This window comes from Chaetodon auriga, chromosome 12 (assembly GCF_051107435.1).
Source record: "Chaetodon auriga isolate fChaAug3 chromosome 12, fChaAug3.hap1, whole genome shotgun sequence".
Classification (NCBI taxonomy): domain Eukaryota; kingdom Metazoa; phylum Chordata; class Actinopteri; order Chaetodontiformes; family Chaetodontidae; genus Chaetodon; species Chaetodon auriga.
Window position 1 is genome coordinate 21537733 of NC_135085.1, and position 12108 is coordinate 21549840.

At 42.8% G+C, this 12108-nt stretch overlaps 1 protein-coding gene across 1 annotated transcript; it reads right to left on the reverse strand.

The window, feature by feature from the left end:
• Window positions 1-6564: 6564 nt before the first annotated feature.
• On the reverse strand, window positions 6565-11875 carry rabggtb (Rab geranylgeranyltransferase subunit beta). Its single transcript, XM_076745699.1, has 9 exons — window positions 11806-11875; window positions 11327-11434; window positions 10524-10721; window positions 9889-9994; window positions 9670-9722; window positions 9460-9570; window positions 9047-9172; window positions 8357-8506; window positions 6565-8199 (listed from the first exon to the last, which is right to left on the reverse strand). Exons 1-9 carry the CDS (start codon window positions 11806-11808, stop codon window positions 8059-8061), a joined length of 996 nt encoding a protein of 331 aa, XP_076601814.1. The 5' UTR covers window positions 11809-11875; the 3' UTR covers window positions 6565-8058.
• Window positions 11876-12108: the final 233 nt, after the last annotated feature.

The window sequence follows — 12108 nt, forward strand, 5'->3', positions numbered from 1 at the left end:
CATCAGAGCCTCACACGTTTTTTTTATCTATAACATCAGATTCCTTGCATATTTCCCCGCCTTTATGTTTAATAAAAGAAAATGAAAGCACCATGTCAGGGAGGCTGCCCCAGCTGACCAAACCTGACCTGAACCCCGACATCACATCTGAACTTTTAAGCTGTAACTACTGTAATTTACAAAGGTGAATTATTGATTATTGAACAAGTCGGTTATGAGTGTGTGAAAGAAGACATCTTAGTTCCTTCTACACACTGCAGTACATCTGCTGTAACTCACATTTACTGATGTAAATGTGCAAATAACAAGAAGTTCTAAATTCACACAGAAATCAATGCAAATGAAATTATACACAAATTTTCGTATCATCACATTCACCCTTGTTTAACTAACTTCTTCAATAGCTTTTAATGAGCTATTTTAAATGTAGCAGTAATCTAATAGTCGCTTTCTAGAACAGGTATAGTCTCACTGTGACCTGATTAAAGTGTAACTCAAGCAGCACTTTCACACAAGTGGAGCATTTCAGTCTACAACTCTGTACAGAGGATGCACTCAAACATCAATTGCCTCCAGCTACAGAAACAGCAGATAAGCTCCTGTCCCATGTTCCTCTCTGCTTCCAAGAGGGCTTACCAGCATGAATCATTTTGACTCAATATGGCAGATTTGTCTCTCCTGCCACTGAAGAGAAGCATAAATTGAAATCTAATTAGCACGTGTCCTTTTGCACGCTGTGTCAGTCTGTTAACGTGGAATGGTTCATCTTAAAACACAAGATTCATTCATATTCATATTTAAAGATGAGTTATGACTGAAATAAGTAACCTGAGGGGGTTAAAATCAGGTTTTTCCCTTTTATCTGCCCTTCAGCAGATTTAAGGTCATTTTATTTGTGTCTTTTTACTAAAACAAACCTCTGATAAATGACACCATCACCGTGTGTTGTGAGTGTCAGTGCAACTTTTGTGTTTGTCTGCCTCCCGGTGATTATTACAGGATGCTGATGCGAGAGAAAGACGTGTCACATAATCAGGTATCATTATATGATGATGAAGCTTCCTGCTTAAAATGTCCTTCCTGATTATACAAAACTTGATCTGAGGAAGGAAGTTTTTTTATTTGTAGAGACTGAGACAAATTTCTTTGTTTGCAAAGTTCAGTTATGATCAGGTTTGAAAAATATTTCACCACTGCTGTGCTATTCTGCTCGATATTATTTAATGTGTCTTGTGTCCTATACCTCCACGTGGGCTGAGCACCTGTATGTGTAGGTATGTGTAAGTTATATGATATGTTATATAGCACCAGCAACTTGCAACAGCAACAGTGATGCGTTCACTGACTCACACAATTTGAAGTCGTGATTTCCACCTTTACGTAGAAGTCAATGTTATGTTCCCAACCTGTTTCTGCTGCCCTCAAGTGGCCCAAAAAAAAAAAAAAGAAATCAGCTGTTACAGGTTTAAGATTTAGTGCTGAGTCATGCTTGCCTGATGTAAGCGGCGTCCGGATCTGCCGGCTAAGTGTTCTTCAGCTGGTTTCTCCTGAAAAACTGAAAGATAAGTCAGGATAAAAAGTTTGAATTTTCTTCTTTATTAAGGTTTTCATCACGTCTTGATGAAAACATGATGACCAACATGGAGTTACGCTCTACCAAACACCAAACACCAAACACCAGGCTCATCCTGTCCCCGGCGTTGCACCATCATTCCTCTCAGCAGCAATAAGCTAATAAAGTTAACCAAGAGCTGAGAGTATCAATGTTTACTCCAGCTACAATATTTATAGGCTGCTGTCATATGAAATATTACTCATATTTGAAATGGTTTTTTTTAGCAGCATTTTGCAAGCGAACCATAACTCTAATGTGCTGCTGTTGGCTGAAAAATACACGACGCTCAAATCCTCCCTAAGCTTCAGGTTCATATATTGAATGAAGGATGCGCTGCACAGCTTCTTATGCTCCAAAAGATAAACAAAAACCAATCTTTATTGGTCGCATACATCATTATTCAGGTACAGCGTGCAGTGAGATGCTGCAGTGCCCTGGTCTCAGGTTGTGCAACAGAAATTATTCATAAAGAACTCAGATTGGGATCAGCATCAAGAAAATCCCTTCCAAAGCAAAGGCTTAAAACACAGGCTCGGTCTAAGGGGCCCATAAAGCCCTGGACCTGCGGTAATCCATCCAGGTATATCATAAACTACTTCAGAGAATAACTGAACTTTTTGGGAAACTTTTTCATTTGCGTTCTTGCTGAGAGCCAGATGAGAAGATTGATACGACTCTCATGTCTGTACATTAAATCTGAAGCCAGGAGCCAGTTAGCTTAGCTTCTACACCATGGTCTGGGTGAATGCTTGATTCTGATTGGCCGCAGGGTGAGCAGAGAAAATGTCTGCTCACAGTCCAAAATGAACGTGCTGCCTCTATCTGACATTGAAAACCATACATACATTACATGCTAACAAGCTAACAGCTAATTATAACAAGTGACTTCAGCAGGTTTCTTTGTGCTAAGCTAAGCTAACCAGCTGCTAGCAGTAGCTTCATATTAAACGTACAGGCTGAGTGGGGGTGTCATTCTTCTCATCTAACTTTCTGCAAAAAAGCAAATAAGCATACATCTCAAAATATTGAATTATTCCTCAAAAGTAGAATCTCTTAAGATTTAAAATAATCTTCATCTTCGACACGATCTGGTGTATTTTCTTCATTTCTTTCTCAGACAGACAGGCGGCCCATGTGGCCTCAGCACTTCTCAGAGATCAATTTATTTTTAAGGCAGTATCGGAGGTTTGTTTTTCTTCTGCTTCACTGTTTGTGAGCCTTCGTTTCGCTGGAGTCGATTTAGTTGTGAGATTTTAGACATCAGCTGACGTTTTCCCACGTTTTACCAAAGCACTGTACATCTATATTTACACCTGTAGGAGTAACATGTCAGAGGAGAGCAGAACTTCGACCAAAGCAACCCCACCAACAACAGCTGCTCTGCCGACAGAAACGACAGGAACTCCATGGGTAAAAAGCGTCACAGTGACACGAGGTAAATTATGAATTCGGTGAAAGCAAACTTTGCCCAAACAAAAGTCCATGCCAGAGTGTTGAGCTGTAAAATCAGACCTTGCCAGAGCTGTTGGGGCCAAACAACAACAGCTTGTCTCACCACATCCCCGATAAGAAGCACAAACTGGGTGAAATCTCATGTGTGGACTTTTTAAGAGCATTTCCATTCTCCACCAAACTGGTGAGTCATCCCTGCATTCACATACAACACTGCAGCGGTTTTAATTAAACATTTATTAAGTGATTGTCCGCTGCGCCTGTGGTTCAGCAGCATTTGGCTACAGCCCCTCTGGCCTGGACTAATCCCCAGTATTTTGTGCTGAGAGATAACAAGAGGGTGACAGGACTGAGAAAAGGAGAGGGAGGAAAAATGGGTTGCGGCTTCCCTGCGAACAAATAAGACAGAGAGGTGAAAGCCGCGATCCGTCCATCTGTCTTTCTGCTTCTTGTTCTCTCTCGGCTTTCCTCGCTCTCTGCCTCTATCTCTCACTCACACTTTCCTTTTTTTCCTCTCTCTTCCACCTTCTGTCTTTCTCTTCATCTTTCTCTTCCTTGCTAATGAGAGCCGGTGGGGTTTCTCAGTAGCCTAACAACCAGCATGTTTGTCTCTGCCCAGACACCGGGGGCCCACAGCTTACTGCTCCCCCATCGACTGAGTAAATAGACAAATAAATACAAAAACTCACAGGCCTGCCAGTATATTTTTGCAGGTCCGCGCTGCACTGAGAAAACCACATAATGAAAAATGCATGCAGCAGGAACAGGGGCAGAGCCGGAGGGTTGGCCAAGGGTGGCATGAGCCCACTCCCTGGAATCTGATTAGCCCCTCGTTCCCCCGCAGAGTCAGCAGGTGACAGGTAGTTGGCTTGTTAGTGTCATGGATGGATTACTGAATGGGTTTACCAGGTATTAGTCCAGGGGCTCCTGGATAAAGTGACTGCTCACATGATTTGTTGGAAAGTAATTAAAATGACTACAGAGAGGCACAAAATGAGCACAGAGATGCAAAACAACCACAAAGAGAAACAAAGCAACTAGAAGGGGATGCAAAATGATCACAAATAGATGCAAAAAGACGACAAAGAGACACAAAAAGACGACAAAGACACACAAAATGACGACAAAGACTAGGTAGCACAAACAAAGATTAGTTCTGATCAGAAACATGTGGTTTAAAATTAAGCAGGGCAGTGTTGCCAAATTAAAAACTAGTCTCTGTTTAGTAAATCCAGGATGTAAACTGAAATTAAATTGGAGTTTAATCAATATGGAGACGCTTGCTTACCAAATTACACTCTCGGATAGCCTGCTCACCATGGCTCTAATTCTCACTCTGCCAATGATTCAGCAGACAGTGGAGTTGTGTCGGTCACACAGGTCCTCGTCCAGCCTCTTTACAGAAATTCAGCAGCATTATAAAACTCAGCTGGGTCTGTCTCTTAACTTTGGCTCAGCTCAGTTCAATCCATGTCGAAATGGCAGCCTTTTAAAAAATGAAAGTGTAGGCCAAGTTTAAAGTTAATACTGGATCACAAATCAGAGTTTTCAGTTCTGGTGCAATGAAATTAACTATAATCTTGATTTATAGTAAAAGCGAAACTGAAATTTGAAGCATATCCCAGGACTTAGTCTGGTTTAAAAATGAATCCTTGTTGGTGCAACGCAGACAAAGAGATGCAGAAAACTACAAAGACGCACAAGTACCACAATGACCACAAAGGGTAAAGGCCCAGAGGCCCCTGAACCAATGACTCTGCACGAAGTGACTGTGAACATTTCTTAACAGAAAGTTAAATAAATGACCACAAAGAGACACAAAATGACCATAAACACGTGGAAAACAACCACAAAGAGGCACAAAATGACCATAAACACATGAAAAACAACCACAAAGAGGCACAAAATGACCATAAACACATGGGAAACAACCACAAAGAGGCACAAAAGGAAAACAAACAGATGTAAAAATACCACAAAGAGCTGAAAAGCGACCAAACGGAGACGCAGGCCGACCACAGAAAGATGTAGAAATACCACAGAGATGCAAAACAATGACAAAGAGACGCGGCGCAACCACAAAGAGACACGAAACAACTACAATAAGATGTAAAAATACCAAAAACGAGATGAAAAATGCCCAGACGCACAATGACTACAAAGAAATTCAAAGTGGTCACAAAGACGTGAATAATGACCCTCAAAGAGATATAAAAATACTACAAACAGCTGAAAAATGACCACAGAGATGCAAAACAACTACAAAGAGACTCAAAGTGACCACAGAGGGAAGAAAAATGACCAGAGAGACTTGAAAAACGACCAGAGTCTTGAAAAATGACCAGAGAGGGAGGAAAAACAACCGTTTCCAAAGTCGTCCCTGAGCACGAATCCAGAAGCTGCATCAGAATATTAAAATGAAGCGCGTCTCTCGCTATTGTGATGCAGTAATTAGTGCATGGAGATAATAATGTTCCGCATAGTTAGTGCTATCATCTGATCATTTGTCTGACATTTTATGAAAGCCGTTGTCAGAAATTGTTCCAGGTGAAGTGTCATTTTCTTATCAGGCTGTACGTTGCAGGGGGGGAGTCTTTATCTTTATTACACGGAGGAAAACAGGTAGGAGAGAATTACCTGCCTCTAATTATGCAGGCAGAGTAAATCAATCTTTACGCCGCTCCATTATTACAATCTGCCACTGCTGTGAAGCATAATTTCTCATACAGTATCAGTTGTGGCATTCTGGGGTGCGCGTGTTATTACTCGAGCCTCCCTGGAGTTAATGAGTACGGATGTGATGCGCATGAGAGAAGCACAACTTAGAAGAAACTCAGAGTCTCCACAGAGCGATTCCATCAAGTCCGTCCCACTGCGCGTGTTTTATATATGAGACACTGATTTCACTTAAACCTGCAATTCATTTTCTCTTAAGGATGTAGTTCGCGTCGAAATACCTGCATTTTGAATGGTAAGACTGCCACCTAGTGGTGTCCACTGAAACCAGCCACAGAGGCAAATTTAACTGGATTTTAACACCTACGAAGATTTTACATTAAACTTTAATATCTTTAATACACACACGTATAACTCAAAGTTCACATCTAAGCCTCAGTAATCTGACTGTGCTTCTACCTCAGCCACTGTTTGTTTATCATCTTCATCTCTGTCCTGGTGGTAAAAGACACAAACTGTGACCAGAGACTGCTCACTTTCTAACCTGCTTTCATTTTACACACCAGCTGGTTTTCTTTTGGTCCTGCCAGTCACGCCTCAAGCAAACACATTCACCACAACGCTCCAATCACACACAAAATGAGCCAATAACGTAAGTTCATGTTTTAAAAAACAGTTGAATGCACTAACCTGCTGAGCAGCTGCAGAGATCTCAGTGGGAGTGACCTGCTGAGTGACAGCTCAGCCAGACATGGATGCTCACTTCCTTTAAGTCTGACAGAAGCTGCTCACAAAGTCCTCTGGTGCAAAAACAAACCCAATCACAGTTGAAGGGAAACATTTATTGCCAACCATGATAACATAATAAGTTACTTTAATATGTACACACATACATTTGTGCAACAGGGAGCAGCTGTTTGGATCAGAGCTGCTCCCGCAACACAAAGACGAGACCTTGTGGTTTAACGAGCAGCTACGAGTCCGAGCTGTGTTTAAGATCTGAAACATCTTCAGGCAGCACGATTGCTTGAGAGCTGTGATTTGAACCCTGTGACCAATTAATGACTTTGCGTAACATTGTCAGTTAATACATTTATCAGCCATCAGTCACTTTCACGGTACGGCCCATTCGTTTATCTCCTGGAACAATGTCAACGCGGGACGGTTCTCCGACAGATGACACGTGTTTTCAGGGAGACCACGAGAGCGCAGCAACATAAAGATCAGTTATTCCTGGAAGAAAAGAAAAATCTAAGTGTTTTAACCAAATTAGTAGGAAAAAAAAGATGCTTGGAAATGATCACATGCACAGTGTGTCTGCCCACAGCTGCATGACACAGCTGGACTGAGCGACATGGATTTGAACCAACAGTGCGGCTGAGGCTGTGGATAAGACTGTAAGAGGTGAGAGAAGACGTCACCGCCATGTGTTTGACCTCAGGCACGCTCATAACGCTGCCCCGTCCTCGACTTCCTGCTGAAAACGCTGCGTCTGAACTATGAATGCAGGGACAGATAAAACAAGCTTCCTCCTGTGCTGCATCTCCAGTCGTGAGGCCTATTAGAACAGCGCTGGTGCGACTGCTCGAGCGTAAACAGGATGAGAATGCTTTGCCCTTCACACGCTCTTACTTTTCAAATTTATTCGAAACAGTCGGTGCATGAAAACGGTCGCAACCCTCCGACGAATACTGAAAAACAAAGAGATGTGGTGTCTTTAAACCAGATGACTGACAGTCACAGAGCTAACTTGATCATGCACGTCTGTTCTGTTTCAAGCCCAAATGCACAAATCTGTCAAGTTACAAGCACATGAGAAAGCAGAGCCGATCAGAGCCTCGGTCCAATAATTAAGAACAGTAATGACTTCCTCGGCCGGTTGACAGCTAAAAAGGTGACGAGAGCAGGAAACGGACTCCTCAGACAAACTGAAATAGTGTGCAAGTCAAAAAAATGAAGGAATGTTGTTTAACGATTTCTCAGAATATCCGCTTCCCGAGCCAGTCTCTTGCACTAAAACCAACATAAGTGACTTGATAACAGAAGGAGTGGTTGAGGGTTTAAAGACATAACGGCTCAGAGGAATCGAGTCAGAACTGGGTGTCTGTCCTCAGTGAGCGGAGACATAAACCTGCCTCTGAAAGGTGTCTGCAGACGTCAGCTAACACTAAGACGTGTGGTGGTCCTCTCTCTGCTCCCAGAGTCCAGCTGAGGCAGCCGGGGTGTGCAGGGCGGCTGTGTGTGTGTGTGTGTGTGTGTGTGTGTGTGTGTGTGTGCGCGTGCGTCTGCGTGTGTGTGTGTGGTGGGATGATGGGCTAGCTGAGGAGGTCAGGCTGCAGGTCCAGCCTCTGCAGGACGTCCTCAGGCATGCACAGAACAGGATTCACCGGCTTGATCTGCTCGTCTCCGAGGAGGGACAGACCCGCAACTCCAAACAGGGTGTGGAAAGGATCCACCTGTCAGATTAACAGACTGTGAGAATTAGTCCACAAAAGTCCACATACAGCACATTTACATTATGTTCTCAATGTTTTTGCCGACAGACTGGCAGAGGATGAAACAGGAGACAGGGTTTGGGGTCTAATACGTTTCTCCTAGCAGTCAACAGCTCACCATGTCTCCTGGTCTATCGGCGAAACCTCCGGTCTCCTCGTCCTGACAGGCCAGAATAAACGTTCGCAGCTTGGCTTTGTCGATCCAGTGGATCCTGCCGATGATCTTCAGTGACGCCAAAACCCACCACGAGTAGCACACATCTGGAAGCTGAATGAGGCGAAGACAAGCAGAACTGGGGTCAGTATACGAGCTGCAGCTGACTGAAGTCTGAGCTTCGATAGCGTTTGCAGCAGCTTCAACTAAATTAGGTTCCCACAGCAGCAGTTTTTATGTTGTTTTCCAGTTTCAGTCCCTCGTGGTGAACATCGGGTGTTATACTGTCTGTGCACATGTGACGTGATGTCATGCGTTTCTGCCAGGCAACACATCGGTGTGGCATTGACCGGTTACTGATTTCTTGTGGACTGAGTGTGCTGTGGGAAGCAATCGTCTCAGAGGGAGAAGCCAACTCGCAACAGAACATTAGTTATTTAACGTAACTCCAGATTCTATGAGTGCAAACACAAAAGTCTGGGTGCTGTGTAAATTGTAAATAAAAACAGAATGCAGTCATTTCCAAACAATCATGTGAACCTGTTTACCTGTGGAATGTTTTAGGTGTTTTTGGAGCAAGACCGAATCTGGGGCTACGGTTCACAGTGACAAGGTGGCATTTGATTTCCCAGTACAGCATCTGAAAGCACAAACCTTCTCCGGCCGTCCATTGAGGCCTCCAGACGGGAGCTGCCTCTCGCAGAGCCACCAGCCCAGCAGGTCAGCGTTCACCTGGTGCAGCTGTCCGGTGAGCGACAGGAAGCCGGTGCAGCAGTAAATCTGGCAGACAGAAGTGAGAAGACGTGAGAGATTCTATTTGAGAAGGATTTTAACACGTCATTGCTCCAGAGGAGTGTAAATGTGATAGCAAACACCTTCCAGAGTGAGAAAATTTCATCCTGTTCGTTTCGGGGATTGACCACCTCTCAGCTATGAGTCAGACTCCCTCCCACGACACCAGCCTGCAGCCTCACATGTGTGTTGTGTGAATAATGCTTTCACTGTCTGATAACCTTTATGTGGCGAACCAGCAACTAGAAACTTGTCTTAAACATCAGTGGACTCACCTGACCCGCATGAGACTCTGAACCAGGTCTGCAGCCAAAACCTCCGTCAAAGTTCATACAGGACACGACGAACTCGACAGCTTTGTCAACATTTATTGCATCCATCTTACCCTTGAAAAGAGCAGAGGACCAAGAGTCATCTTCATATACTATTATGTTAATCATACAGAGTTACACATGCTTGAGAAGAACTGTACATGAAGTACAAACCAGTAATGCAAGTGTGGCAACTGCACAGAAGGAAAATCTTGTATCTATTTCTCCTGTAAAGACAAAGAACTGTAATTATAAAAACACACCATTATAATATTCTTCAACAAGTACTTAAGTGTGGGCAATATTTGTACAAATATATCCAAGTATATTTCAAAAGTAGCACATACAGATGTTATGTTGTTTTCAACATAAATCAGAGTAAATCTTGCTCACCCCATTTGTCCCCCGCAAACGAGCCGTCTTCCTGCTGCAGGCCTTTGATGTATTCCACCACTTTGTCCACATCGATCGCGTCCACATTGTCATACAAGCTCAGGATCTGAGGGAGAGATGTTTAAAGAATGCAGTCATTGCATTTTTAAAACATCAGACACCCAGTAAAGCCAAAACATCAGGGCTGTGGAGAAATCAGGCTAATTTACAAAGCTGATGCTAACAGATAAACTGAGAAGTTTTGCTGGGAGTTCCATAAAAATATCTCTCTGATCACAAAGATCCCTCAGGAGAAAAAATCTTATTAAAAACCACAGACAATGAGGCTGCTCAAGACAGTGAAAATCCAGTTTTAACCAGTGAAACTGCAAGAAAATTACAGTAAAAAAGATTCCAAAGAACCATAGAAATAAAAATCAATGAGGACCACATTTATTTTATAATTCTGTGTGTCATCCAGGATGAAAATCAATTAAAATAGATTTATATTTCTGATTTCTACCCTCTCTGCCTGTTCGACGAGTCATCAAAGTCAAATCAGAGCAAAGCACTGACTTTCCAAACTCTCAGAAGATAAAAGAAAAGAAAATAAGAAGAAGTCTGTCAGATTTCATGCTGACTGTCTCTGGACTCACCTGGACGGCGCTGAGGGTGTAGAGCAGGTGGGGGTCGTGTCCGATGCTGGCGCTGATGCCTCCACACTCGTGCTGACAGGCTTTGATGAAGTCTATGATCTCCTGCCGGTTCATCCGGGGCAGCTGGCCCATCAGGTCCATCACTGTCAGCCCCCAGTAGATACCGCTCATCCTCAGGTACTCTGACAGCGTGTACTCCTGGACAGACACACACAGGACATGAAAGAACAGAGAGCACTGCCTGTTTACAGCCCACAGAAAAGGTTTTCCTCTGGTTCATTCATTAAAAGAATAAAGAAGTTTAACCTTCATTACCTTTAACCTTCATTACCTGCACTTCTTATATTAATCTTTACTAATCTTTACTGATGCTGCTGTATTCTGAAATTTCCCCTCTCGGGACAAATAAAGGAATATTGATTAATTGATTGATTGATTGATTGATTGATTGATTAATACAGGAAAACACAGCAGGAGCTTTAATGCTAAATATTAATGGTATAACTGCAGATATTTAAAGTTTAAATCATTTACTGTTCACACAGATGGCATTAAATTGTACTTTCAGAGTTTGCTGACCAGAGAAAATGACCTATTATTTGAATATTTACATCTGTAAAATTGACATCATACCATTATTTTAATAAGACTTCCTGCCATCTTACTTCTCTCTGCTCCCGAGAGCAGATTTAGCCAAGTTTTCTCCCCCAGCTCAAACAACGAAAACAGCCCCAAAGTGGACAGAGGTGTCCGTGGTTGAAAACAAACACATGTGGAGAGGTGATGAGAATGCATTTACTCACGTAGTCGTCCTTTTTGGAGCCGTAGGCAGCGATGTAGTCTGCATGTTTGTCCAGCAGCAGTGTGTTGGGAGCGTCAGGCTTAATGATGACATCTTTCACTTGGGTACCCTGTCGATAAACACAACAACATATTCAAAACATGCCATAAAGTCCGACTGACCCTGTTTCAGTATGATAACAGTCTAACCTCCGCCCTCTCGCTGTCAAACCTGACACAGAGTTAACTCATTATGTCGCTAAATGACCGAGTGTGAAAACAGTTGTTGACAGATTGTGCTATCAAGGAGCTAACGCTACATGCTAACGCCGATGCTAGCTACATTGCAGCCACTTCGCTGTCTGCTTTCACTGCTTAGCGGTCAAAGTAAGGCTAAATTTGGACAATACCGAGTCACATGGACAATCTCATTCACTTGGGCTATAATGTTATCTTAAACATTACTAACTACACATAACATTTACAAAGTGACGCCGGTTACCATTCCGAATTTTTTTGCATGGTCTAGCTTCTTCTTCTTCTTCTTCTTCTGATGAATTTGCAGCAGACTAGACGCGGCAAAAGTCGTATTGCTGCCCTCCACAGGTCATTTGTAAAAGTCCATTAACTAAGTTTTTCCAAAGGTCCAATGCGATGAATAAATTAACTATTTGTTGTCTCACAGTGTTCCGCGCTGATTATTGAATTCAGTGAAGTCTCTTACTTCAGTTTCTGACAGCCCTGTTTGCATGAAGCTTCTCAACTTTAAATTAAAATCACTACTTCAGTTATTTTGGCTATTTGA